Raw genomic sequence first — 26,196 nt, 5'->3', positions numbered from 1 at the left:
AATTTTAAATCTACAGAGAGTTGACAGAATAGTGAAAGCAACAACCCACACACCTCTCACCTAGTTTCACCAGTGGTTAACATTTTGTCACATTCGCTCTTTGAAAGTAAGTTACAAATAAGACATTCCCTTCCCAAATCCTTCAGCCTGCATCTCCCCCCATCCCCTTAAAAGCAGTGTCCTGTCTGCACCAATAGTTCTCGGCTGGTGGAATTCTGTCCCCCAAGGGATATTTAACAACATCAAATGGAGACATTTAAAAATTATATATGTTTTTTTAATTTAATTTTATTATTATTTTTTAATTTACATCCAAGTTAGTTAGCATATAGTGCAACAATGATTTCAGGGGTAGATTCCGTAATTCCCTTTACCCATTTAACCCATCCCCCCTCCCACAACCCCTCCAGTAACCCTCTGTTTGTTCTCCATATTTAAGAGTCTCTTATGTTTTGTCCCCCTCCCTGTTTTTATATTAGTTTTGCTTCCCTTCCTTTCCCTTGTGTTCATCTGTTCTGTGTCTTAAAGTCCTCATATGAGTGAAGTCATATCATATTTGTCTTTCTCTGACTAATTTCTCTTAGCACAACACCCTCTAGTTCCATCTACATAGTTACAAATGGCAAGATTTCATTCTTTTTGATTGCCGAGTAATACTCCATTGTGGGTATATCTATATATATAGATACACACACACACACACACACACATATACACATACCACATTTTCTTTATCCATGCATCCATCAGTGGACATTTGGGCTCTTCCCATACTTTGGCTATTGTTGATAGTGCTGCTATAAACATTGGGGTGCACGTGCCCCTTTGAAAGAGCATACCTGTGTCCCTTGGATAAATACCTAGTAGTGCAATTGCTGCATCGTAGGGTAGTTCTATTTTTAATTTTTTGAGGAACCTTCATACTGTTTTCCAGAGTGGCTGCCTCAGTTTGCATTCCCACCAGTAGGGCACAAGAGATCCTCTTTCTCTGCATCCTCGCCAACATCTGTTGTTGCCTGAGTTGTTAATGTTAGCCATTCTGACAGGTGTGAAATGGTATCTTATTGTGGTTTTAATTTGGTTTCCCCGATGATGAGTGATGTTGAGCATTTTTTCATGTGTTGGTTGGCCATCTGGATGTCTTCCTGGGAGAAGTGTCTATTTGTGTATTTTGCCCATTTCTTCACTGGATTATTTGTTTTTTTGGGTATTGAGCTGGATAAATTCTTTATAGATTTTGGATACTAACCCTTTATCTGATATGTTGTTTGTGAATATCTTCTCCCCTTCCGTCGGTTGCTTTTAGTTTTGCTGATTGTTTCCTTCACTGTGCAGAAGATTTTTATTTTGATGAGGTCCCTATAGCTCATTTTTGCTTTTGATTCCCTTGGCTCTGGAGACGTGTTGAGTAAGAAGTTGCTATGGCCAGGGGGCGCCTCGGTGGCTCAGCTGGTTAAGCATCCGACTTTGGCTCAGGTCATGATCTCACAGTTTGTGAGTTCAAGCCCCACATCAGGCTCTCTGCTGACAGCCTTGAGCCTGGATGGAGCCTGCTTCAGATTCTGTGTCTCCCTCTCTCTCTCTACCCTTCACCTGCTCACACTCTGTCTCTCTCTCTCCCTGAAAAATAAATAAACATTAAAAAAAAAAAGTCACTGCGGCCAAGATCAAAGAGGTTTTTGCCTGCTTTCTTCTTGAGGATTTTGATGGCTTCCTGTCTTACATTTAGGTCTTTCATCCATTTTGAGTTTATTTTTATGTATGGTGTAAGAAAGTGGGCCAGTTTCATTTTTCTGCATGTCGGCGTCCAGTTTCCCAGCACCATTTGCTGAAGATACTGTCTTTACTCCACTGAATATTCTTTCCTGCTTTGTCAAAGATTAGTTAGCCATACGTTTGTGGGTTCATTTCTGGGTTCTCTATTCTGTTCCATTGATCTGAGTGTCTGTTCTTGTGCCAGTACCATGCTGTCTTGATGATTACAGCTTTGTAATACAGCTTGAAGTCCGGGATTGTGATGCCTCCTGATTTGGTTTTCTTTTTCAAGATTGCTTTGGCTACTCGGGGTCTTTTCTGGTTCCATACAAATTTTAGGGTTGTATGTTCTACTCTGGAAGAACGCTGGTGTTATTTTGATAGGAATAAATTATATTTTTTATTGAGAGAAAATAAACATAACATAAAATTCACCCTTTTAACCATTTTCAAGTGTACAGTCCAGTGTGCTTTCATATATTCTTGACGTGATGCAACTGTCAATACCACCTAATTCCAAACCATTTTCTCAGACCGTTCTGCGTGTTCCAACTGAGAGGGTGCTGTGCTCCTGACACCTAGTGGGCAGGAGCTGGAAGTGCTGCTAAACTCCCAGGAGAATTATCTGGCTCTAAGTGTCACCATTATACACAATTACAGTGCCATTATCACATCTAAGCAAATCAAAAGAAATTGAGTATTGTCATCCCCACTGGTCTCAAGGGTGTCTTTTTAGCATGTTTGTGTTAGTTCAGGAGGTAAGCTTCACACACTGCATTTGGTTGTTAGGTCTTTTTTTAGTTTATTAATATAAAAAATATTCTCTGTCCCACACTCAGTCTTTTTTGTTTGATTACTTTTCATAGGAGTTCAGGCTGGTTTTACAGCAACATAGTTTGGATTTATCAGATTGTTTCTTCAAGATTAGATTCATGTTAAATATTTTTGGCAAGAATACGACATTGGTGATTATTGTATCACATCAGGGGGTCCATAATTTGAGGTTGTGGCACTATTTGTGATGTTGAAATTGGATGGTAATGTAGTTGAGAAGAGAGAAGCAAAGTGCTGCCTCCCACATCCTGACCAGCCAAGTGTGGCACCCAGGTAGCCACGCTGGTTGGCTTACCCTTCCTGAAAAATAGAGATAGCCTGGGGAGGATTCTGTCACCCCAGGGGTGACAGAATCCTCCCTTCTCCTTGCTGTTCCACCTTCCGGAGTTAAGGGGAAGACCCCAGCAGCTGGGGGTTCCCTCTGCCAATCCCAGGGAATAGGCCCCAGCCCAGGATGGCTGGGAGGACTTGGAAGGATTCTTGGGACTCCTTCAGCTGTTCCTTAGTTTCCAGGAAGAAGAAACTGCAGGGCACAAGTGGGCTGAGTACCTCGAGCCTGGAACCAGGAAGTGAGTATCTCAAGTGAGGCTAGAGGCTGATTGTGGTCAAGGGCTTGTAAGGCTGGAAACTGCAGGGCCTGTTAGCATTCATGCAGCAAACAACTATGCAAAAGCTGTGCTAGATAGAAGTCACTCCCTATTTTCATCCTTTTTGGAAGTTCCCTCTACCTTTAGAAACAACTTCTAAATACTGTCTTCTCCAGGAAACCCACCAGGACTGCAGAAAGAAGGAATTGCTCCTTTTCGCGAAGCCCTTCAGGCTAGAACCACAATGGCAAAGGTTCTATCCAATTACACTGGAAGTGGTATGATGAGGAAAGCAAAGGCAGGAGAAATGTAGCTTAAATGAAATCCTTACAGCTGGCAGCCCACTGATAGATACCTGAAATTGCAGAGCATGACCTTCAAGGAACTCATGGCTGCCTTAGTGCCTTAGTGGGTTTTTTTGTTTGTTTGTTTTTTAAGGTTTTATTTTTGAAAGAGAGCATGCTAGCCGAGGAGGGGCAGAGAGAGAGGGACACAGAGGATCTGAAGCAGGCTCCTTGCTGACAGCACAAAGGCCAATGTAGGGCTTGAACTCACAAGCCATGAGATCACGACCTGAGCTGAACAACTGAGTCACCCAGACGCCCCAATGTTTATGTTTTATTAAAAACTAAAAGTAACCTTATCTTAACAACAGCTAGCCCCTCAAGGTCCTGAAAACCTTGCTCCCTTATTCCTTAGAGACTTATGCTATCCCTAACCCCCACTAATTAAACAGTATATAATTAGTCACTCCTCACAATCACAGTGCAGCTCTTTATGTCCATGGGTCCTGTCTCCACGCTATAATAAAATCACCTTTTTGCACCAAAAACATCTCAAGAATTCTTTCTTAGCTGTTCGCTCCAAACCCAAAACTTCCAAATTTCATAATTTCTTCAGGAACACGACAACCTGCATTAAGCTGAAGCTCCGGGCTTGCATATCTGCCTGGTGTCGATGACTTCCCCTTGCAGACCAAGCCCGCACTCCACATTTCCCCAGTACCTGAGTCCAAGTGTGGCTTTTAGTCTCCTCCTGTACCTTGCCAATGTTGAAATAGAGAACTGATTTTCTATACCTGTGTTTTTGAAAAAAAGGGTGACAATAAAAGAGAGGTCTAGGAGCCATTGCTTCAGGGAAAATGGGAGGAGGCATATTTTTTTTGTGGAATTGAAGAAATTCCACAAAGCATTGTGTGCTTGTAACGTGATTAAAGTGAATCTGTGTTAAAAACAAAATTGACCCCAAGTGTCATTGTGTCTTAGCATCATGGCTGGGGGGCACTGGAATGTCAGACACCACTTGGCTCTGCCACTTACAAGCATGTGACCTCAGATAAGACTGTGACAATACTCAGATGCCTCTGCAACTTAAACCTCTCTCAACTCCTTGAATATCGAATATCGCCCAATTGCTATCCTGCCAACAAAGCACCCTAAGCACATGACTTTCAAGGCTATGCTGAGGAAGAACGAGATTCCACACCAAAAGTCATTTTTTTTCTGGGCTGGGAATTTGCCCAAAGTCAACACCTGCCTAAACCAAAAGCCAAACCTGGCTCCCAAGGGTAGATATTTGACCCTGACTTTGGCAGAAGGTGCTGGCTCATGTGACCCACTCTATCCTCAGGGCCTCTCCAGGGGCAAGGTCTCCGGAGATCAGAACTTCTGTGGAAGTCACAAGCTGACCTTGGGGATGCTCAGGGCCTGTAAGCGTTCAGCAAAGGTCAAAGGAAGATAAGAAGAACTCACCGTGAGTGCTCCAGCCACAGCCTTCAGCACTAGATGCCAGCAGGACTTCCAGAGCCAGGACCAGGGAATTCTGGAACAAAGGTGACTCTCTCCTGTAGGATGTGATTGAGGAAGCAAGAGGCCTCAGAGACTCCTGAAAAGCCAGTTTGGGTCCACAGGGGAAACAAGTCTTAGAATGAAGCATTTACCACCAAAAATGTGGACACGGGATACAAAGAAAATGAAGATATCAGTTTGGGAATGTGTTTAGCTGCAAGTAAGAGAACCTAAGAATAGCTTAAACAAATATTTGTTTCATGTTTGTCTCATGCAAGAAAATGTCAGGAGGTGGGCAGACCAGGGTTGGTATAATTGGTTTACATTTCCAGGAAGGCATGGTCTACTTTTCTCGCCTGCCATCCTTAGCAACTTAGTCCGTTCTCAAAATTGCTGTCTTATGGTCACGAGTTGGCTGCTACAGTTCTAAGTATTATATTCACATTCTGGGCAGGAAGTCGAAAGGAAAAGAAGCAGAAAAGGGAGACACTTCTGCTGGGGAAGCAAAACTTTCCCAGAAGCCCTTAACATAAGTTTCATGGGTCACACTGTGTCCCAGGGACACCGTGAACACTTAGGGAATCTGAGGAAGTTAGTCTGTTTAACTAGGCACTGCCCCAAACAAAACTGGGCTTCTTTTGGGAGGAAAGGAGAATAGCTATTAGGAAGGCAACCAGCTGAGTCGGCCATACCAAGTCCTTATATAACCAAGAGGTCTGGTATCAAACCTCACCTGAAACCAGCCTCCTGGATTTTTTCAATTATATGAGCCAATACATTATTTTTATAATTTAAGACAATTTGAAACAAGCTTTCTGTTCATTACTACTGATATCTCACTGGTACTGTCTGTTTTCTCCCCCCTTTCACTATTTTTATTTTGTACCATAAACAACACCTGCTTTTCTTCACATTTATATAAATTTTCAGAAATCACTGCCTTTTCTCCTGGAGAAATAACCTACAGACAAAAAAGAAGTACAACATTGTGAAACTATGCAAATCCTTCAAGTCCACATCGTGAAGATAACCCCTAGAAACAGGGAAGAAGAAAATTGTCACAAGAGACGACACAAGCACATAAAAGGATAGCAAGCTGGAGAAGCATCTGTGTTCAATGCCACTGACCCAGACAGCAGGTACCCTTTTTCTCCTGGCACCCACGGCCACCACCTCAAAAAGATGATCTTTGGTCTATGGTCTGAAGCACTTTTTCAAATGACATAAGAGTTGCTTTGAGGAGAGGTGCAATGAGAAATGTTCAAGAATGAATAAGAATTGGGGCGCCCAGGTGGCTCATTCGGTTGAGCATCTGACTTCAGCTCAAATCATGAACTCGAGGTTCATGGGTTTGAGCCCTGCATCAGGTTCTGTGTCTTCCTCTCTCTCTGCCCCTCCCCCACTTGCACTCTGTCTCTCTCTCTCTCACAAAAAGAAATAAACATTAAATTTTTTTTAAGAGAAAGAATAAGGATCCTGTAAAGTCTAAAGTCAGGGAATATCCCCTAGTGAAAAGGACACCTGTGTAACTACCCCCAGACAAAGACACAACACATTTCCAGCACTGCAGGTATCTTCCTCATTCCTCTCCTTTGGTCGAAAATACTCCCAGAATTAACCACTGTTCAGAGTTCTGTCACCACTTTTACAGTTTTGCCTGGTTTAGAACGTCATATAAATGGAATCATAACCACATTCTCTCCTCTGTGGCTGGTGTCTTTCATCCAATATTACATCTGGGAGATTCATCCTTGTTATGTACAGCAGCTCATTCTCTTTTTATTGCTGTGCAATTTTCCTCTGTATGAATATACCATTATCTATCTTCCTGGTGTTGGATATTTGGATTGTTTCCAGTTTTTAGGTATCATGAATAAAGTTGCCGAGAACATTCTATACATGCATTTTAGTAGAAATCACAGTCAGTTTTCCTGGGTTTGTACCAAAGAGTGAACTTGCTGGGTCATAGATCAGGTGTAGTAGTTATAGGAAACACTGCAGTTTTCCAGCTTACCTCTTACCAGTTCTAGTTACTGCATATCCTCACCAACATTTAGTTTTGTCATTGTCTTAAGTTTTAGCCAATATAATTAGGGTATAATATCTCGTTGTTGTTTTATTTTTTAATCTTTTAAAAAATGTTTATTTATATTTGAGAGAGAGAGCAAGCAAGCAGGGGAGGGGCAGGGAGAGAGAGAGAGAAAGAGAGAGAGAATCCCATGCAGGTTCCACACTGTCAGCACAGAGCCTCAAACTCATGAAACCGTGAGATCATGACCTGAGCCGAAACTGAGTCAGACGCTTAACCGGCTGAACCATCCAGGTGCCCCTTAAATATCTTTAATTAATAACCAGAAGTTCTTAATTTTATTTATTTTAAAATTTATTTATTTTCAGAGAGAGAGAGAGAGAGAGAGCGAGTGACTGGGGAAGGGCAGAGAGAAAGGGAGAGAGAGGATCCCAAGCAGGCTCTGTGCCATCAGCACAGAGCCCAATGTGGGGCTCAAACTCATGAACAGTGAGATTATGACCTGAGCCAAAACCAAGAGTCAGATGCTTAACAGGCTGAGTCACCCAGGAGCCCCCAGAAGTTCTTCATTAAAATTAATGAAGTCTAATTTATTAACCTTTGATGTTTAGAGCTTTCTGTGTCTTGTTTTTTTTTAAATATTTTATTTTTCTTAAGTAGGCTCCCACATCCAACATGGGGCTTGAACTCATGACCCCAAGTTCAAGAGTTGCATACTCTACCAACTGAGCCAGCCAGGCACCCACTTTGTGTCTTATTTAAGAAATCTTTGCCTACTTCAAGGTTATGAAAATAGTCTATGTTTTCTCTAGAAGTTTTACTGGTTTACCTTCACAATATGCTTATGATCCATCTCAAATTAATTTTTGTGAAGGCTTCAAGGTACAGGTAAAACAGTCACTTGCCCCAACACCATTTATTGGAACTATCTACCACTTTAGTAAGTTTGCATAATTTATTTTCAACCATTCTTCTTTTATTTTTTTTAAATTTTGTTTAATGTTTATTCATTTGTTTTTTTTTAATTTTTTTTTTAACATTTTTATTTATTTTTGAGACAGAGAAAGACAGAGCATGAACGGGGGAGGGTCAGAGAGAGAGGGAGACACAGAATCTGAAACAGGCTCCAGGCTCTGAGCGGTCAGCACAGAGCCCAACGCAGGGCTCGAACTCACGGACCGCGAGATCATGACCTGAGCCGAAGTTGGACGCTTAACCGACTGAGCCACCCAGGCGCCCCTATTCATTTGTTTAGAGAGAGAGAGAGCAAGTGGGGGAGGGGCAGAGAGAGAGGAAGACACAGAATCCAAAGCAGGCTCCAGGCTCTGAGCTGTCAGCACAGAGCTCGATGTGGGGCTCACACCCACAAACCACAAGATCATGACATGAGCTGAAGTTGGATGCTTAACTGACTGAGCCACCCAGGCGCCCCATCATTCTTCTTTTCTAATATATGCACTTACACATATGCATCTAATATATACACTTACAAATATGCATTGTTCTATGTGCATCCCAGAGGTTTTGACATATCGTATTTCATCATTCAGTTTGAAACATTTTCTAGTTTCCCTTGTGATTTCTTCTTTGATTCATAGATTTAGAAATGTGTCCAAGAGCATAAGAACACTCAGCACAGCTCTGGCACCCAACTGAGCCCACAGCCTCATGGGGGCTGAGCTGAGCGTGGGTGGAGCAGCTGCTTGTTTTTGTTTGTGCAGCTCCTGGGAGCCCTGTGGGTGGGTGAACCGTTTCCACTGTCAAGAAGTGTGTGGGGAGACACATAGGGCAGCATGTCTGATAAACTCTTGGATGCAGCGCGTACGCGTGCACGCGCACGCGCACACACACACACACACACACACACACACACCCCATTCTTCTTCAGCTCTAAAATATGCCCTGGGCCATGCAAGGAAGAATGGAAAACAGGCCAGCCTCTTCTTAGCTAAATGATCAAAACTTAAGTCACTTAACCTGTAAGCCTGTTTCCTAATCTATTAAAATGGGGAGAATGTGTATTTCAATGTTCTGCTGAGAGTTAAATGTATGGGATGGGAGTTCTGCTGTGGGGCATTGGATAAACTTAAAGCAGGTAAAGGGATAAGGTAGGGAGGAAAATTTGCTTCTATGCCAGATCCTGACACAAAGTTTGGCTTTGGCCAGAGTTGGGGAGGAGGACCTCTACCTAGGGCTTAGTGGACACAGTTTACTAGGGCCTACAGGGACAAAATTGGGATGTGGCCAGGGGCTGCTGGTGGAGGGGCACCCTGTGAGCTCCTTCTCCCACACTGGGCTTGGGCTTGGTGCCTGGGTAAGAGCTGTGCTCCAGGGGTTTAAGCTGCAAGGTTATCTTTCCATCCAATGTCCCCAGATGACTATTTCTCTCCAGAACTCAACCCCCTCCCAGCTCTATACCTCCACCTCCCAGGTCTTCTTTGCAGCTGGAGGCAGAAAGGATGGGAAGGGGTAACAGCAGAAAGGAAGGGGTCCAGGAAGCCTGGGAGCCACTGCAGCTCTCAACTGCTTTCTCCAGCTGAACCTGGGCTCTCACCCTGAATCTGTCAAGCCAGGTACCAGCTCACCCCATACCCAGTGCCCTAGGCAGCATCTCCATGCCTATGACCAGAATTCCTGCAGTCTCTGTTCTTAGCTGCACAGAACTCTAATGGCAGAGATGAGCATGTTGGAGAGCTCTTGGAGCTTTAGCAGAAAGAGTTAATTCCTAGGATAAGAGTCATTTCTAGGTAGCCCAGTGGCTCCTGTTGTGAAAACACCTTTGTTCCCGGGGCTTTAGCTGAGCCATTGAATATCCTCAGGGAGTTGGGTTGCTCCCTTCTATGGGAATAGATTAGAAACAATGCAGGGGATGTCTTGGGTGCCTTCTCCCCAGCCCAACAGTGCCATGCTTCTGCAAAGGGTTGGTGGGGACTCAAATTGCACTTACCCAGAGATCCTGTAATATTCAGGGGTTGTCTCATTACCCGGAATGGAACAAGCTCCTCACCACTTTGTGTGGGTTTCCTGTGAGTGTGGAGGCTGCCATCTACCTGTTTGGACATGTTGACAGTGAGGAATCACCCTGAGGCAGAATGTAGAGTGCTGCAACACCTCCAAAACAGAATATTTCACACTGAAAAGCAGGACCTGGCAGGCAGGAGGAAGGACTGGCTACCTCTCCAGGCATCTGGGAGTGAACACTGTGGGTTGTAGATGTCTTAAGAGAGGACTGGGGTTGGAGTTTAAGGTGGTCTTTGCCATACCAGAGGGGCCTAAGCATCCAGACTGTAAGCCACATTCTATGAACCAGACTGGCTGGGCTTATTTGTCTATGGCACCCCTGGGTCTTTGTGGAATTTCATCTAAACACCCCACCCACAGCTCAGTTGTTCTGAGGACTCCAATAAAGGGCCCATTTCTAGCACTGAAGGGGAGGACTGTAGGAGGAGAGGGACAGAGGGTTAGAGCAAGGCCGGAGGGGAAGGGGTATCTCTGGGCCTGAGTCCCCTTATAGTCTGTCCACCAGCTGTCCCTGCACCTTGCTCTCCTCTCCCTTGGCGAGGCTCCAGCCTACGCTTTCACTGGCAACAGGAAAGCCCACAAAGCCTGTCTGATCCCAGAATCAGGAGCTTCAGTTCATCACAGCCTCTGACCTAGCCTTTAAGTCTAAAAGCCTTGTCATATGCCTTTCATGTAGCATGCACTCAATAAATAATTCTTTTTTTTTTTTTAATTTTTTTTTTTTTAACGTTTATTTATTTTTGAGACAGAGAGAGACAGAGCATGAATGGGGGAGGGTCAGAGAGAGGGAGACACAGAATCTGAAACAGGCTCCGGGCTCTGAGCTGTCAGCACAGGGGCCCGATGCGGGGCTGGAACTCACGGACCGGGAGATCGTGACCTGAGCCGAAGTCGGTGCTCAACCGACTGAGCCACCCAGGCGCCCCTCAATAAATAATTCTTGAATGAATGGGAGAATGGCAAGTGCTAGCATTCAGCATTCCATGCAGCAAACATGACTCTCCTCTAGGAGCTCCTGATTATGGTGGGACCCCCTCCAGCTGAGGGCTCAAGACACCAGCCTGAAAAAACCCCCATCCATCCTCATTCCCCTCCCAGGATAAGATGCCTCCAGGCAACTTCTGCCTTTTGGAAGTCCTGCAGGATCTGGTTTCCAGAAAAGTTGGATTGAGAGACCCAGTGGGTGCTCTGCTGCCCCCTGCTGGAAAAAGTAGGACAGTGCCCTTGGAGGTGAGGACTACCTTACAGGAGGAAAAAGAGGAAAGGCAGGGTTCAAGTCCCCCTCCTTGTCCTTAAACGTGGACTCTGGCACATAGCAACCACATTCCCCTCTTTCTCCTCCCTGAAGACAGGTCTCCTATGTTTGGTCCCCAGCCTCACCAAGCAGGCTTTGCATCCCACCAGGTCTCCCAAATTCACCACCTAGAACATTTCTGAAGGACTTTTTGTCAACAAGCATTGTTCTGGGAACATCAGGCCGGTTCCTGACAAATAAAATCACCCACACAGTGTTTATAGTTATTAACATATGAAATGGGCTCCCAAGGGGCATTTTACAGACTATTGATGTAGGCAACTGTGCTCATCAGAAGGAAAGATAAATGTAAGGATGGACAAAGCCAAGGAAAATAGAAAATAGGAGAAAGGCAGAAATTTAGTTGTAACAAAATCTGATAAATCAAGCCAAAGATTGGTAATTTGCAAAAACAAATAAAATTTGATAAGACAATGGAAATTTCACTTTAGATATAGGTATAGATATATACAAAGAGCTATGACAAGAAACCCACAGAATTGTTTTGGGTCAATTCAGTGGTGGTCGGAGGGGGCCAGGTGACAGTGTTGGAAGGCATGAAGGCAGTGTGGGAAAGATATAAACCAATGTTGATCTCCTCCTCTGGATTCCAATTGTGTGGCACAGGGTTGCTAGGCTCCTGTGGCTATGGTCTGAGCCTGTGTGCACTCACAGTAGTAGTACAATGTAGAGGTGGCTATAGATGGCTGCTGACTCACTCACTGATTGAATCAACTCTGGGATTCAGCTGGCTCCCTGACCCCAGGGGAGAGTCTACTGACTGCTTATCAGTCTGGGGTTCATCAGGCCAGAGCCAGTCTTGGAGCAAAGCCTGTACCAGTGTTAAGCTGTAGAACTAGGCAGCTTGGTAAACCACGTGCCAGTTATGGGTCCAGGAAACTTATATTGTCCCTTGCCTGGCTCCTTCCTCGATTCTTACTCAAGCTTCATGAATGAGTAAAGTTTCCTGTCCCAGAAAGCCTTCCCTAGCCAACTTCCTGCCCCTCCCTCAGCTGGGGTAGGTGCCTTTCCTGGTCCCACATGCCCCTGGGGCATTCTTCTATCAACAAATTTATCCCACTGGATTTTAAATAATTCCCTTTGTTTTTAATAAAAAAATTTTTTTAATGTTTATTTATTTTTGAGAGAGACAGAGACAAAGACAGAATGAGAGCAGGGGAGGGGCCGAGAGAGAGAGGGAGATGCAGAAGGAATCCAAAGCAGGCTCCAGGCTCTGAGCTGTCAGCACAGGGGGGTTCGAATTCACATGAACTGTGAGATCATGACCTGAGCCAAAGTAAGACACTTAACTGACTGAGCCACCCAGGCGCCCCTTTTTTAATTAAAAAAAAAAAAAAAATTAAAAAAAATTTTTTTAAAAACGTTTATTTATTTTTGAGACAGAGAGAGACAGAGCATGAGCAGGGGAGGGGCAGAGAGAGAGGGAGATACAGAATCTGAAACAGGCTCCAGGCTCTGAGCTGCCAGCACAGAGCCTGACGTGGGGCTCAAACCCACGAACTGTGAGATCATGACCTGAGCCAAAGTGGGATGCTTAACTAAGCCACCCAGGTGCCCCCCCTTTTTTCCTATTCTTAATTTCCTATTCTTAATTTTTTCCTATTCTTAATTAATACACAAGGGCAACAGTAATAGGTTAGCGAAGCCCATGTACTCATCACCCAATTTCAACAAATTACCAACTTGTGAAAAATTTGGTTTCATCTATATTGTATCTTGCTATTTCCCCCTACCTTTGATTATTTCATAACATTTTATCAGTAAATAGTTCATTATGTTTCTCTAAAAGATAATAGTACTTTAAAAAATGGTATTGTAACCACAATACCATTATCACAACTAAAAAAATTAACAATTATTCCTTAACATCATCCAATGTCCAATGCTTATAATTCTCTCATCATTCTACTGTGTTTTGATGGTTGTTTTTCTCAACTGTCTCCCCCATTGGACCTGACTAGAGACCTGGGATGCCCTTAGGATTGCTTCAGTCCTTGTCCATCACCGTCCATGTCTTCACCTGCACACATCCAGGTGAAGACAGTCATCGCTCTATAGATGAGCAAAGACACTGAGGGCCTTGGTGGGGTGACCAACCTCCCCCTGTTGCCCCCTGGAACAGGAAGAACTATTCTCAGCATGGATGCTGATCAGGCTCAGGCAAGTGCTCACAGCCCTTACCTCAACTCATCTAGGGCACCTTTCCAAAATCCACATGCAGTCCCTGCTCCCCACCACCAGCTCTTCAGCCACAATCTCCAAGGATGGGGCCAGGGGACAAGGTTTGGGGAATGTGCTTCAGGTATGTTTCATGCGTTGCCCTTCTTGAGCTCCAAGTGGCCCCACCAAGATGGGGGCCTGATCTTGGTGCCTGATACCACTCTGAGAAGAGAAAGCCCTGGGGTAGACGACTGTGCCCAGCTGTAGCCTCTGGGAAATAAAGGTCAATGTCCGTTGCCAGGGAAGCCTCGACACCAGGTCAACTTTATGACAGAGTCACCAAAATAGCCAGTAGCATTGTCAGGGGGAGAAACAGGGTTGGCCCTTTGCTGGATTATCCAGGGACCAGCTCTTCATTGAGGCTTTCCCTTACTTCCTAGCCTCCTCCCTCTGGGCAGTATTATGTGACTCTCCGAGCTCCTAGGACTGTTACCTTGTGTCAACCACAAGTGAGCCCAGTGCCAGTCCGATCCCAGAATAGACATCAGTGCCCATCTGTGAAAGGAGCTGCCACAGCTCCACCATCTGCAGAGGGGTGCCTCCCCATGCAACCAAACCCCAAGAGTGATTGTTGGTGCCGAAGGCCAAAGGCTGTCAGCTGATAATATATGGTTTACACCCGCTGTTGGGAGGACTTCCTCAGGCTTCATCCTGGGCAGAATAGCCTGCGTGAACCCAGATGGCAAACCCCAACAGCCTCTTCATCCTCCTACTGGCCCAGACCAGCTGTTTGTACAGTGAGGCCTTAAAGGTGATTCAGCCTGTACCCCTTTCCCTGATGGGCAAGTGTATGTTAGAGGCCTCCAGAGGGGAGAGGGAAAGCAGAGGCAGGTGGGGTCCTTTGTGTTCTACCATCTTCACAAACCGGCAGTCCTCACCCTGGCCTCATGCTGATGAGACCAGGCGTGGGCACAGGCCTGACAAAGCAGGGCGGAAAGGAACAGCCATTAGCACTAATGAGACAGGCGGCCTGAAAGCTTTTTACTTTGAAGCTGCTCGCCCACCCAGGGAACAGTCCGTTCTGCCTCCTTGGCTTCCAGGAACCCCAGGCGGAAAAGGGTTTGGGAGAAGAAGCAAGGGTGGGGGTCTTGGAGAAGCTTGGAGGGACACGGGGGTGGGGGGGGGGGAGGACCAGGAATGGAGGCAGGAGGGCCTGGTTTTGGCTAAGTGGACTTCTCCCCTCCTTTTTCCCTCCAAAAAACCCCAGGGTTTAGGTCTGCACCCCACTCTGGCCACTGGCCCATCACCCTCTTCAATGCCCTTGACCAAAATTCCTGGAAGCAAAGGAAACAACATGCCACACAGGGTCTGAGTGAGCATCTCCGGGGCCACAAATTAAATTAAGTTCTCAGGGCTGCCTGCCTTGTTATTGCTAATGGCTCCAGCCTGTCCAACCTCCCCATCCCTACCCAGGTCCCTGTCCTGCAGAAATTTGGGGGTTCTGGGCACCCTCTCTTGTTCCCAAACTTTGATTAGCACGTGGGGACCTCACCAAAAATTAGAGCTGGGCACCCCTCTTACAGAGCACCCAAAAACCCAGGTGTAGGGAGAGAGGCCTGAGCTATGCCCCCACCTTCATGCCCTGGCTGCAGGCAGCAGTCACGTGTGGGGCCTTCATTAGACCCTGACATATAAGCTGTGGGCTCAGGGTGGCCAGAAACTCTCCAGGCAAGGATCCAGCAAGCAGAGGTAAGTCCTCTGGTTGGGCAGAGACTCCTGCTCTTTGGGAGGTCTCTCTCTGGGGTAGGGCACCTGGAGGGTGCATCAAGGATGAGGAAGGACTAAGTGGTGGGTCTTCCTGATGGTCAGGTCATGCTGACTGCAGTGCTGCTGAGCTGGGCCCTGCTGCTGACACTTCCCCCTATGCAGGAAGCTCAGAGGGGCTTGGCCCCTCTGGAAGGCATCAGAAGGCCTGACCAGGCCCTGTTCCCAGAGCTGCCAGGTCAGTATGGGCAGGGGTGGAGCTGGGTGGAGCCTGGATATCTCTGGCCACAAATTATCCTGCTTGGTATGAGCCCTCCTTCCCCCTTTCCCATCCCAGACCTGGGAGGTGGGTGTTTTGTGCATGGCGGGGGGGGGGGGGGGTGTGTGCGGGGAGGCGGGCAGGGCTCTGGCCTCACATCATCTATTCCAGGCCTGGGCCGGCAGCCTCCACTGAAACGGACAAGCGCAGAACAGTCCATAGAAGCTCTGCTACAGGAGGCTGAGGCCTTGACAGAGGTAATTGCTCAGGGAAAGGGGTGAGGCCATAGACCTTGGGAGGGGACATCAGGCAAACAATCATCCCCACTCTCCACCTCATGACACCCTCACCTGAGGTGATACTGCAGACCATTCTCTCCATGCTCCACTGCCATCCAGCCTGGACTGAGGTAGGTGAGATCCCTGCACCTGCCTTTGGAGGCCCATGCCTACATTCCTGCTCCCCAACTCCTGTAGGTACTAGATCCGGAGGGCCGCGAGCCACGCTCCCCGCGACGCTGTGTAAGGCTGCAGGAGTCCTGTCTGGGACACCAGGTATCGTGTTGCGACCCATGTGCCACATGCTACTGCCGTTTCTTCAACGCCTTCTGCTATTGCCGCAAGCTGGGTACTGCCACGATCCCCTGCAGCCGTACCTAGCGGGCCGACATGGGGTCGAGGCTGAACAGGGGTAGCGAATAAAGGTTGGGACCAACCCCAAGGCTGTGGCGTTATTTCGAACGTGGCCGTCGGAGGAGGGAGGTCATGGAAGTCACAGCAGGGGTGGGGTTGCCGCCAAGCCAAGAAACCACACACACACACCTACCGCAGGGTCTAGGTTACCATCATCTGAATCACTTACATGCATGCTTTCATGGTGCCAGGCACAGCTGGGGAGCCAGAAAAGGGCCGGGCTCCAGCCTTCCATAATCTTGTACAATAAATGCGGGTGCAGCGCGCGGTGCACATAGGGGCTGTAACTCCAGGCTGGCCAGTAAGCATTAGGCTCTAGGGTCGGCTTGCAGCTAACTGAACGTGCGACCGCAGTGAAGCCTGCCCTCTCCCCCCGCCGCCAACCGTAGTTCCTTTCGGGATAAGACTGACTCAACAGTCTGGAATATTTCCAAGCATAAGAACCACCGCTCACTCCCATCTTAACTCCTCCTGCCCCTTAGTGTCAGGTCTACCAGACCCTAGAGGGCCCACTAGAAAGCTAGAGGGCCCACTCGAATCCTCGCGGCCACGTGCGCCACCACGCGGCCGGCCTCCGACACTCCAAGCAGGTCAAGCCCCGACGCGAGAGGCAAGCCAACCCTAGCCGCGCAGGCGCCAGAGGGCCCATACTTGCGCAATGCATTCGTATGAAACCACCCGGAAGTCGGGCGCCACTAGGGCTCCGCCCCGTTGTTGTCACGTGATACGTTCGCTCGTCACCTGACCTGCTTGACAGTCCGCTGCTGGCGCTGCGTCAGCTGATCTTGGAATCGTGCTGTCTGCCGGCCGATCCGGGTTCTCCGGTCTCGCCGCCCGCGCCGCAGCCATGTCGTTCTTCCCGGAGCTTTACTTCAACGTGGACAATGGCTACTTGGAGGGACTGGTGCGCGGCTTGAAGGCCGGGGTGCTCAGCCAGGCGGACTACCTCAACCTGGTGCAGTGCGAGACGCTCGAGGGTGAGCCGCGGGGCCGGACGGCTGGGCCTTGAAAGGCCGGCAAGGAGACTAGCCCAGGCCTCAGGGTTCCGAGATCTGGGCGGGGAAGCCGGAGGCGGGGGTTCTCGAAGGGCCTAAGAGGTCTCGCTGGGAATCCAAGGGCTGATGGCGGGGGCCCCAGAAGGGAATCTGCCTCGACCTGTGGCTCCGCGCGGGCCCAAACGCAACCAAGTCTTTAAAAAGGAAAAACAGTGGTTAGCCTCCGTTTGGGGCAGCCTCTTCCCCCTTATGCCTGCCGTGTAGTTTGGAAAAGAGGGTCTCTCGAGAGTGGTTGGTCGATGCGAGAGGTGTCCATCCAAACCTCTTTACTCTGAGGTGGCCAGAGAACTGCCCCGTGGCAACGTTTAGGAAACCTAAGCGGAAAAGTCCTCTACTTCCCGCCTGACATACATCGAGGCATATTGGATCACTGTGTCTTAGTCCTGGTCGGAGGGGTGAGCCTTTCTGGGGAATCGCTGAGCCAACCTAGTGAGAGTTTCCTCCCATCCCCGAACCACTGGCTGTGCAGAGTCTTCTGAAGGCAGTGATTCGGGGAGCAAGAGGTGACCCTCCAAGTTCCTATACTTGTATTTGGCTAATAAATCCCACCTCCTCAGCAAGAAGGTTGCTCTTGGAACAAAAATTTTAAAAAGCACAAGAATGATGGGAAGATGAGTTCCCCTTTCTTCCGCTCTCAACTGGTTTTGATTCCCCAAGGCACAGCTGCATTAGATTCACTGATTTAGAAGTGTCCCTGAGTCCCCACTTTCCCAGGTGATAGTGAAGGGCATTGTGGCTGGGATGTAAGTTCTCATTCCTGATCCTCAAGAGATAGCCTTGAGCAGAGGTACTGCTGGCCCCATGGTTGATAGCTGGAGGGGGAAGATGATTTACCATCCCGAGACAATTTTCTCATCAAAAACTTATTGAGGTTAAAAGACAATTCAATTTTTAAAAATCAGCTATTGTTTATCTTGCAAACTAGACCAGCAAAGTGAAAATAAATATCTTTAAAATTTAAAACTTATTGAAATTAAAATACAATAATTGTGGACTTTGTGATTTTAACATAAATATACAAGAAAAGCTGTTCCTCTCCCTTTTGAGAGTGGTGGTGGGACAGAGAGGAGAGCACTTCAGGTGCTGGGTTGTAGGGGCCTGCCAGCCACCTGATTTTCCTCCCTGGGAAAAGGAGGAGAAATGAGGGAGGCTGCCAGGGGCAGGGCCTGACATACAGTTGGCATTCAATGTGAGTTTTGTGGACTGGCTGGGACTGGAAGGAGATCATTCTTTGCTTAAATCCGAAGGTGAACACCATTGATTACCAACTGGCATTTGGCAAACTTGTTCTTTTCTAGGCTTTCCTCACTCATGCTGTTGCCTGTCCTTCCTCTTTGTGTAGAGCTTCTGGGGGCATTGGGTTCCCATCTTCCCAACAGCCCCTTCCACCATTATCCTCCATAAATGTGTTAGGGCATTCTTCCTGCAGCACTGCTCAGCACATGGCCTGCCTTGTGGCATACCATCTAGATCTTTAGGGTCTCATTCAAGGATTCCCTTGCTCTTCCATACATACTCCTCTCCCTCACACAAGCCATTCCACCCTGAGACTCTTGGTGCGTATGTTGTGATGGACCCCAGGGATGGACAAATTTGAGTTTGAATTCCAGCCCTGGTAATTACTGGATTACCTTAGACAAGTTATTTAACACCTCTGGGCCTTAGATTCTTCATCTGGTATATTATCATCAACTATTTCATAAGCTTTTACATGTGAACAAGCTTTTACATGTGAATATGAAGCCCAGCAACAAGCACAGAATATGTGCTAGATAAATGCTAGCTCTTGTTTCCACTACATTGCACCTGCCATTCCCTCTGTGTCCTTCTCATCTCCATGAAACCCAGTGATTCCCACTCTTCAAGGCCCACCCCCAGTAGCACCCCATGTTAGAGCCTCTTTGTGGTCATGCTAGCCTAGAATGTTGTCCTCTACACCCAGTTACATTTCCTGTGGTTGTCTGTGCTCTTTTTCTAGAAGTTTCTCAACATTGAATTTGGGATTCTTGGGATTCTGTGTGTTGGAGATGCTCAAAACTTTCAGGTGCTGGGGATAACCAGAAGCAGGAGTGACCAGAAACCCCATTATCCTCTGCATAAAGTTCTTCTCTTCTTCTGAAGTTGACACCAGAGGACTTTGTTGCTGGGTGTTTTTGCCTTCATATCTCCAGGGGAAAGAAGAGAGGGGAGGGGAGACTAACAAAGCTTTTGGTCCTTAGTGAGATCAGTAGGTGTGTCCTGAAGTGATGAGGTTTCCAAAGAAATCTGCATCAGGTGTTGGACAGTTCCCAGAAGGCACAGGGCATTGGGCAGAGGGTAAGTGGATACCCTCCACCATACCCTAGCCTTCCTCCCTGGATTCCACTCCATCAGGGCCTCTGCTACTGATCTCTTCTGCTAGAACTCAGTCTCTTAGGACCTCTGAAGCTCATATGTTCTCCATTGTCCATCTTGCTTGATAGTCTATACTCAGAGGTAGGGGAAAGAACCCAGAGAGGTCCTATCTTTTTGGTAAACTTAGGGAGCAGAGTTGGTTGGTCTCAAAAGCACTTTTTAACTCTGAGTGTTTCTAGATATGTATAGAACCTTCTGGGAGCTAAGTCTTGTGCTGGGAATTTTGGGGAAGAGGAGGTGGGTCAGAGATACACAAAGAGAAATCATACAATATTACTTTGAATGTTTTCATTTGTTCAGCATATACTTACGAAGCACATATTTTATGCCAGGTACTGTGATAGGGGCTGAGATATTTTGTGGCATGATATTCTCCTGACCTTCATAGTCTGGGGATGGAGGTCAGTGGGGGCAGGGGGAAGATATTAAGAGATCAGTGTTGCATAGAAGTTACAAATGTAGTTCTACTACTTCATGGCTCTGTGGCCATGTAACATCTCTACCCAGAGTTTTATCATGTGTAAAATGGTATTAATAACGGCACCTACTTCATGGCCTGGTTATGAAGGTTAAACAAGATAATTCATATAAAGCCCTTAGCATGAACTTGGCACATGGTAAGTGCTGAGTCAGTGTGTTAGCTGCTGTTATTGTTATTGTTATTTTTTAAAAAGTTTTATTTAAGTAATCTCTACATGCTGCATGAGGCTCGAACTCATGACCCTGAGATCAAGAGTCACATGCTCTTCTGACTGAGCCAGCTAAGTACCCCTGTTAATGATATTTTAAAGTGAAGTAAATATATAATTACATATTGAAGGCAATACCCATGAAAGTGACAGTGGAGAAGTGATAGAGAATCACAAGGGAACTTTATTTAGAGAGTGTGGCGGCTTAAGGCCCTGCTGAGATAAGGATATTTGAGCTGAGATGTGAACGATGAGAAGGAGCCAGCCATGCAGAGAGCTGGGGGGAAGAGCATTTCAGGCAGAGAGACCAGCATGTCAAGGCAGAAATTGTTGGGCCGGACAGAGGGACCAAAATAAGCCCTGGGTGGCAGATTGTGGGGGACAAGGGTACAAATCTTTTGGGAACCCAGACCCTTGTTTTGAAAAACAGGCTTAGCCCAGGGGAGGAAGCCTCTGACTCCTTAGCATCGACTGTGGGGGCAGATACTGATGGTATGGAGCACCACCTTCCACAAAGGCCTGCCAAATTTTGGGTTGTATGATGTATTTCGGACGTTAGGAGCATATATAGTGTTCCTTCAATGTTCAAATGTTTGTTTGCTCATTCAAGAAACACTTTCTGAAGGCCTACTGTGTGCCAGCCCCTGGGCCATATAAACAAGCCAAGCAGCTATTTGAGGCATTATAATAGTTCTGAACCTGAACTCTTAGCTTTGACCCTGGGTTCAGCCTAAGAGCATTGGTGTTAATTTGTCTGTCTGGATGTGGGAAATTCAGGTGTGAGTGAGGCTCCAGTTCTGGCCTCTGGAGTTTCTCCCTTCCTCTTTTCTCTTTAAAACTATTTACTATGGATATTGTGAAACATCTACAAACTAGAAGGAATAGTAGAAGGAACCCATACGTAATAATCATACAACTGCAACAATGATCGATTTTTGTCATCATGACAGTTATCAATCTTGTTTCAATAATAGCTCTACTTGCTCCCTAACTCCGAAATTATTTTGCAGTAAATCCAAGACAACAAATCATTTCAGTTGTAAATATTTCAATATCTCTGAAAAAGGTCGTGACTAATTTTTTAAAAAACCCTGCAATACTATTATTCTTCCTGTAAAAGAAAAAATAATTTGTTAATATCATCTAATATCCATTTAGTGTTTGGATTTCTCTGGTTACCTCCGATTTTTTAAAAAATTTTTTAAGGGGGAGAGAGGCAGGAAGGAGTAGAGAGAGGGAGAGAGAATTCCAAGCAGCTCAGCGCTGTCAGCACAGAGCCCAACATGGAGCTTGAACCCAAGAACCCCGAGATCATGACCTGAGCTGAAGTTGGACACTTAACTGACTGAGCCACCCAGGTGCCCCCCAGATGTTTGTGTTTTTTTTTAATATGATATGTTTCAGGGGCATCTGGGTGGCTCAGTTTGTTGAGCATCAAACTTCAGCTCAGGTCATGATCTCACAGTTCATGGGTTCGAGCCCTGCGTGGGGCTCTGCACTGGTGCGGAGCATGCTTGGGATTCTTGCTCTCTTCTCTCTCTCTGCCCCTCCCCTACTCGTACTTTCTCTCTGTCTCAAAATAAATAAATAAACTTTGAAAAAAACATATGATTTTTTTCAGTCAGGATCCAAATATGATCCATACATTTTAACTGGTTGATGTGGTCTCAGGTCATTCATTCATTCATTCATTTATTTTAAATGTTTATTTATTTATTTTTAGAGAGAAAGTGTGTGCGAGTGCAGGAGGGGCAGAGAGAGATGGAAAGAGAATCCCAAGTAGGCTCTGTGCTCTCAGTGCAGAGCCCGATATGGGGCTTGATCTCATGAACCGTGAGATCATGACCTGAGCCAAAATCAGGAGTCAGATGCTCAACCAGCTGAGCCACCCAGGCGCCCCTTAGGTCTTTTATTTAAAAAAAAAAAAATTTAAGTTTATTTATTTATTTTTGAGAGACACAGAGAGAGCAAGCAGGGGTGGGGCAGAGAGAGAGAGAGAGGGAGAGAGAGGATCCCAAGGAGGGCTAATGTGGGACTCGAACTCATGAACTGTGAAATCATGACCTGAGCTGAAACCAAGAGTCAGACACTTAACTGATTGAGCCACCTAGGAGCCTCAGGTCTTTTAATATGTAGATTCTCTGTCTCTTATTTTTCCTTTTACTTACTAAAAAAAATTTTGTTTAATGTTTATTTTTGACACACACACACACACACACACACACACACACACAGAGTGTGAGCAGGGGAGGGGCACAGAAAAGGGGAGACACAGAATCCAAAGCAGGCTCCAGGCTCTGAGCTGTCAGTACAGAGCCCATCCCGGGGCTTGAACTCACGAACCATGAAACCATGACCTGAGTCAAAGTCAGACACTTAAACGACTGAGCCACCCAGGCACCCCTCCTTTTACTTATTGAAGAAACTGGGTCATTTGATTTATGGATTTCCCCTTGCATCTCAGTTTTGCTGACTCCATCCTTGATGTGTTTATAATTGAACATGTTCCTCTGTCCATGTTTTTCCTGTAAAATGGTAGTTAGATTTAGAGGCTTGATCAAATTGTAGTTCAGTTTTTTTGAAAAGAATATTTAGTAGGTGATTTTGTACTTCCATTGGGAGACACATGATATCTAGTTGTTTCTCTTTTTGTGACATAAGGAATCATGGACATTTATTGCCTAGAACCATTATTTTATTAGGTGTTACAAAATGGTGATTTTCTAATCCTATGTTTCCTTCTGCATTTGCTAGCTTGAATACTTCTATGATTGGAAACTTCTACTAATTTTAACCCTGAAATACAGTTTGTATAAGCAAGATAGGATAAATGCTTGGTTCTTTCCTGTATTTATCAATTTTCAAAATAATGAGTTGGTTCTCCAAAATCCTTCAAAGATGACTAATGAGGTTTGTTTGGTCTTTTTGTTTGTATAGTATCATAATGCACACATGGATTTTGATATTTTTTGTTGTCTTTCAATCTTTGTATCGATGCTTGAATTGTCCCTTGTCCAGTGGGAGCTTATTCAATAGGCTGTTGAGTCTTTTTTTTTTTTTTTTAAGTTTATTTATTTTGAGAGAGAGTGCACATGTGCAAGTAGGGGAGGGACAGAGAGTGAGAAAGAGAGAGAGAGAGAGAGAGAATCCCAAACAGGCTCCACACTGAGAGTTCGGGGCTTGAACCCACTAACCGTGAGACCATGACTGGAACCAAAATCGAGAGTTGGTTGCCTAACCAACTGAGCCACCCAGGTGCCCCAGGCTGTCAAGTCTTTCTGACACAACCCTGTAGCCCTTGAGAGCTTTTCTTACTTCCTAGATGACAGTATGTTCAATTTTTTCTTTTTTGAGAGAGAGAGAGAGAGAGAGAGCGCACACGTGCGTGGGGAAGGGGCAGAGGGAAAGACTCTTAAGCAGACTCTACATCCAGCATGAAGCCCAATCTGGGTCTCAATCTCACGACTGTGAGATCATAACCTGAGCTGAAATAAAGAGTCGGATGCTTAACCGACTGAGCCACCCAGGCACCCCACAGTATGTTCTAATTTTATCTCATACATTTCCTGACCCAGACCTACTGTCATCATTTCTTTTAGGATACCTGGTTCTTTTTTTTTTTTTTTTTTTTTTAATGTTTATTTATTTTTGACAGAGAGAGACAGAGCACGAGCTGGGGAGGGGCAGAGAGACAGGGAGACACAGAATCTGAAGCAGGCTCCAGGCTCTGAGCTGTCAGCACAGAGCCTGATGTGGGGCTCGAACTCACAGACCGTGAGATCATGACCTGAGCGAGAGTTGGACGCTCAACCAACTGAGCCACCCAGGTGCCCCAGATACCTGGTTCTTTTTATTGGAAAATGGTATTTAGATCAGAATGAGTCTAAGGAGTTCTCATTGCTACTGGGGTGGTCATTGTTTGCAGGATTTTTCTTTGGATTAGCTCTCTTCTTACTCAGGAACTTGGAAAATAGAGAAAAGCATATGGCTAGCTAATGCAGTCACAATTCAGCTGATGGATGCCAGATGCCAGTTTTCTAATTTGGAATGGAGGCACCTAGGCCAGTCAGGCCATCTCCTTCTTCTTGTAAAGAAATATAATTAATATTCAGGAGGAGGAAAGCTAGTGAATTAGATACTCAGGGACCATAATTGAGAGTCCCTATGTATGATGTGCTGGCTGTCTTCTAGAACACTTTATCCCTCTTTGTTCTGAGTTCCTTGTCTTCATTACAACATCTCCTTCTGCATTTCAACATCTTTTCACAAGAGACAGTGTCTTATGGGAAGAAGAAAGCAATACTGTAGGCGGGGCTTGGCCAATCTCTAGTCACGTGAAACTGCAAATGCTAATGTAAGTGGTGTCTTCTGGGAGTGGCAAGTCGTGGTGTGGCTAGGAGTGTGGCTGCAGAGTAAGACAGAGATCAGCTGTTGAAGGATTGCAAAAGCTGTAGAGGAAGTGCTTTGTCCTGAGTGAGGGATGGGCAGGTAAAACTATTGGACTTGTCCTTTAGAATGTACCTGCAGTGTGAAAAGTGGATTGGAGGTGGGGGCCATACCAGAGGTGGGAAGAACAATTTGCAGAGTTTTGTAAGCAATACAGGTCAGAGATGATGACAGCTTGCCTTTGGCATAGGCAAGGATGATCGTGGGGGAATTTTAGGAAGAGGAATTGATAGGACTTGAGGGGTTGGATAAGGAACTGAGGAGGAAGGAAAAGTCAAAGCTGATGTCCTCATCTCTGGCATAGGCAGCTGTGTAGGTGGCAGAGTGAAATGATGGTGGGATGTAGAAAAGAAGTTTGGAGAAAGACTGAAAAGATGGGATTAAGGGGTCTGTGAGCCATTTGAGTGATGATGTGCAGGCTATTTTTGGTGTTCTGGAGTGAGTGTGAACTTGGGATACAGCCTTGGGAATCAGGGTAGTAGTGTGGCTGCTGTCTCCAAGAGAGAGCATAGAGTCAGAAGAGGAGAGGCTCAACATGAGACCCTCCCCCAGGAAAGGGGTCCTTCCAGAAAGGTGAAAGGCATCTCCTAACAGGTGGGTAGCCCCAGCAGAGAACCTGAAAAAGAAACAGTGATGAATGCCAAATGTGGCCAAGAGATTGAAGTAAAGTCAGACAGCCTTCCACTTGGTTTTACCATTCAGAGGTCATGGTGACCTTTTTTTAGAGGTCATGGTGACCTTAATGAGAACAGAGGAGAGTGGGACTAGAAGGTGACAGCAGTGCATGGAGTGTATGGGCAGAGATAACATATGGACAGAGCAGAGCTCACTAGGGAACTAATCCCAGCTCAGCCGCTTACTGGCTTTGTGACCTTGGGCAAGTCATTTGTCCTCAGCTGTACTGTGGGAAATATTAATAGCATCTCTTTGAGACATGTGTGAAGTGTAAGTGCAGGGCCTGGTGCCAGGTGAACAGTTAGGGAAGCCAGCTGTTCCCACCATGGTCATTCCCTCCCATCACTCCTAGGAGACAGTTGCCACACTGGGCCTCTGAGTGGGTAAAGAAAACATGTCACACAGGTTTTGCCTGGGGGCAAGTGTGCCTGTCTAATGGACAGACAGCGTCGAATATACAGTAGGCATAGGGTACATTTTAGTGGGACGGGAGCAGGTGGGGAATGATGGCTAAAAGGGTACAGGGTTTACTTTGAACGAAGTGTTCTAAAATTGATGGTGGTGATGATCACACAATTTTGTGAACATGCTAAGACCGATTGAATTATACACCTTAAATGGGAAAATTGTATAGCATATGAATTATATCTCAGTAAAGCTGTTATTTAAAAAAATCAGCAAGGCCAAGGAGGTGGGAAGAATAATGGCGCTAGCAGTCTCAGAAACATGAAACT

The 26,196-nt window shown here is 46.1% G+C and overlaps 2 protein-coding genes across 3 annotated transcripts in view; both read left to right on the top strand.

The window, feature by feature from the left end:
• The first annotated feature begins 13,860 nt into the window (after nt 1-13,860).
• On the top strand, nt 13,861-16,415 carry AGRP (agouti related neuropeptide). 2 transcript variants are annotated; one of them, XM_049622414.1, is made up of 5 exons: nt 13,861-14,299; nt 15,141-15,237; nt 15,358-15,490; nt 15,683-15,768; nt 15,988-16,415. In XM_049622414.1, the coding sequence occupies exons 3-5, from the start codon at nt 15,361-15,363 to the stop codon at nt 16,168-16,170; spliced, it is 399 nt and encodes a 132-aa protein (XP_049478371.1). In that variant the 5' UTR covers nt 13,861-14,299; nt 15,141-15,237; nt 15,358-15,360; the 3' UTR covers nt 16,171-16,415. The 2 variants fall into 2 exon arrangements, with proteins under 2 accessions (XP_049478371.1, XP_049478372.1); XM_049622415.1 differs by lacking the exon at nt 13,861-14,299 and having other exon boundaries at nt 14,964-15,237.
• A 542-nt stretch (nt 16,416-16,957) lies between these two features.
• Nucleotides 16,958-26,196, top strand: part of ATP6V0D1 (ATPase H+ transporting V0 subunit d1) — a 39,276-nt gene continuing 30,037 nt past the window's right edge. The window contains exon 1 of the mRNA XM_049622469.1: nt 16,958-17,180. Coding sequence (XP_049478426.1) covers nt 17,051-17,180 — 130 coding nt within the window. The 5' untranslated portion in view covers nt 16,958-17,050. The remainder of the gene's footprint in view (nt 17,181-26,196) is intronic.

The sequence above is a fragment of the Panthera uncia genome (genome assembly GCF_023721935.1).
Source record: "Panthera uncia isolate 11264 chromosome E2 unlocalized genomic scaffold, Puncia_PCG_1.0 HiC_scaffold_20, whole genome shotgun sequence".
Lineage (NCBI taxonomy): Eukaryota > Metazoa > Chordata > Mammalia > Carnivora > Felidae > Panthera > Panthera uncia.
Note: the sequence above shows the minus strand (reverse complement) of the source record. Positions and strands in the feature narration are given on the sequence as shown.

What these genes read in the sequence shown, in the direction of transcription:
- AGRP (XM_049622414.1), top strand. Translation starts at nt 15,361, where the DNA reads ATGCTGACTGCAGTGCTGCTGAGCTGGGCCCTGCTGCTGACACTTCCC. An exon ending in CCTGTTCCCAGAGCTGCCAG is followed by an intron (nt 15,491 to 15,682) that starts GTCAGTATGGGC and finishes CATCTATTCCAG; the next exon opens with GCCTGGGCCGGCAGCCTCCA. An exon ending in AGGCTGAGGCCTTGACAGAG is followed by an intron (nt 15,769 to 15,987) that starts GTAATTGCTCAG and finishes CAACTCCTGTAG; the next exon opens with GTACTAGATCCGGAGGGCCG.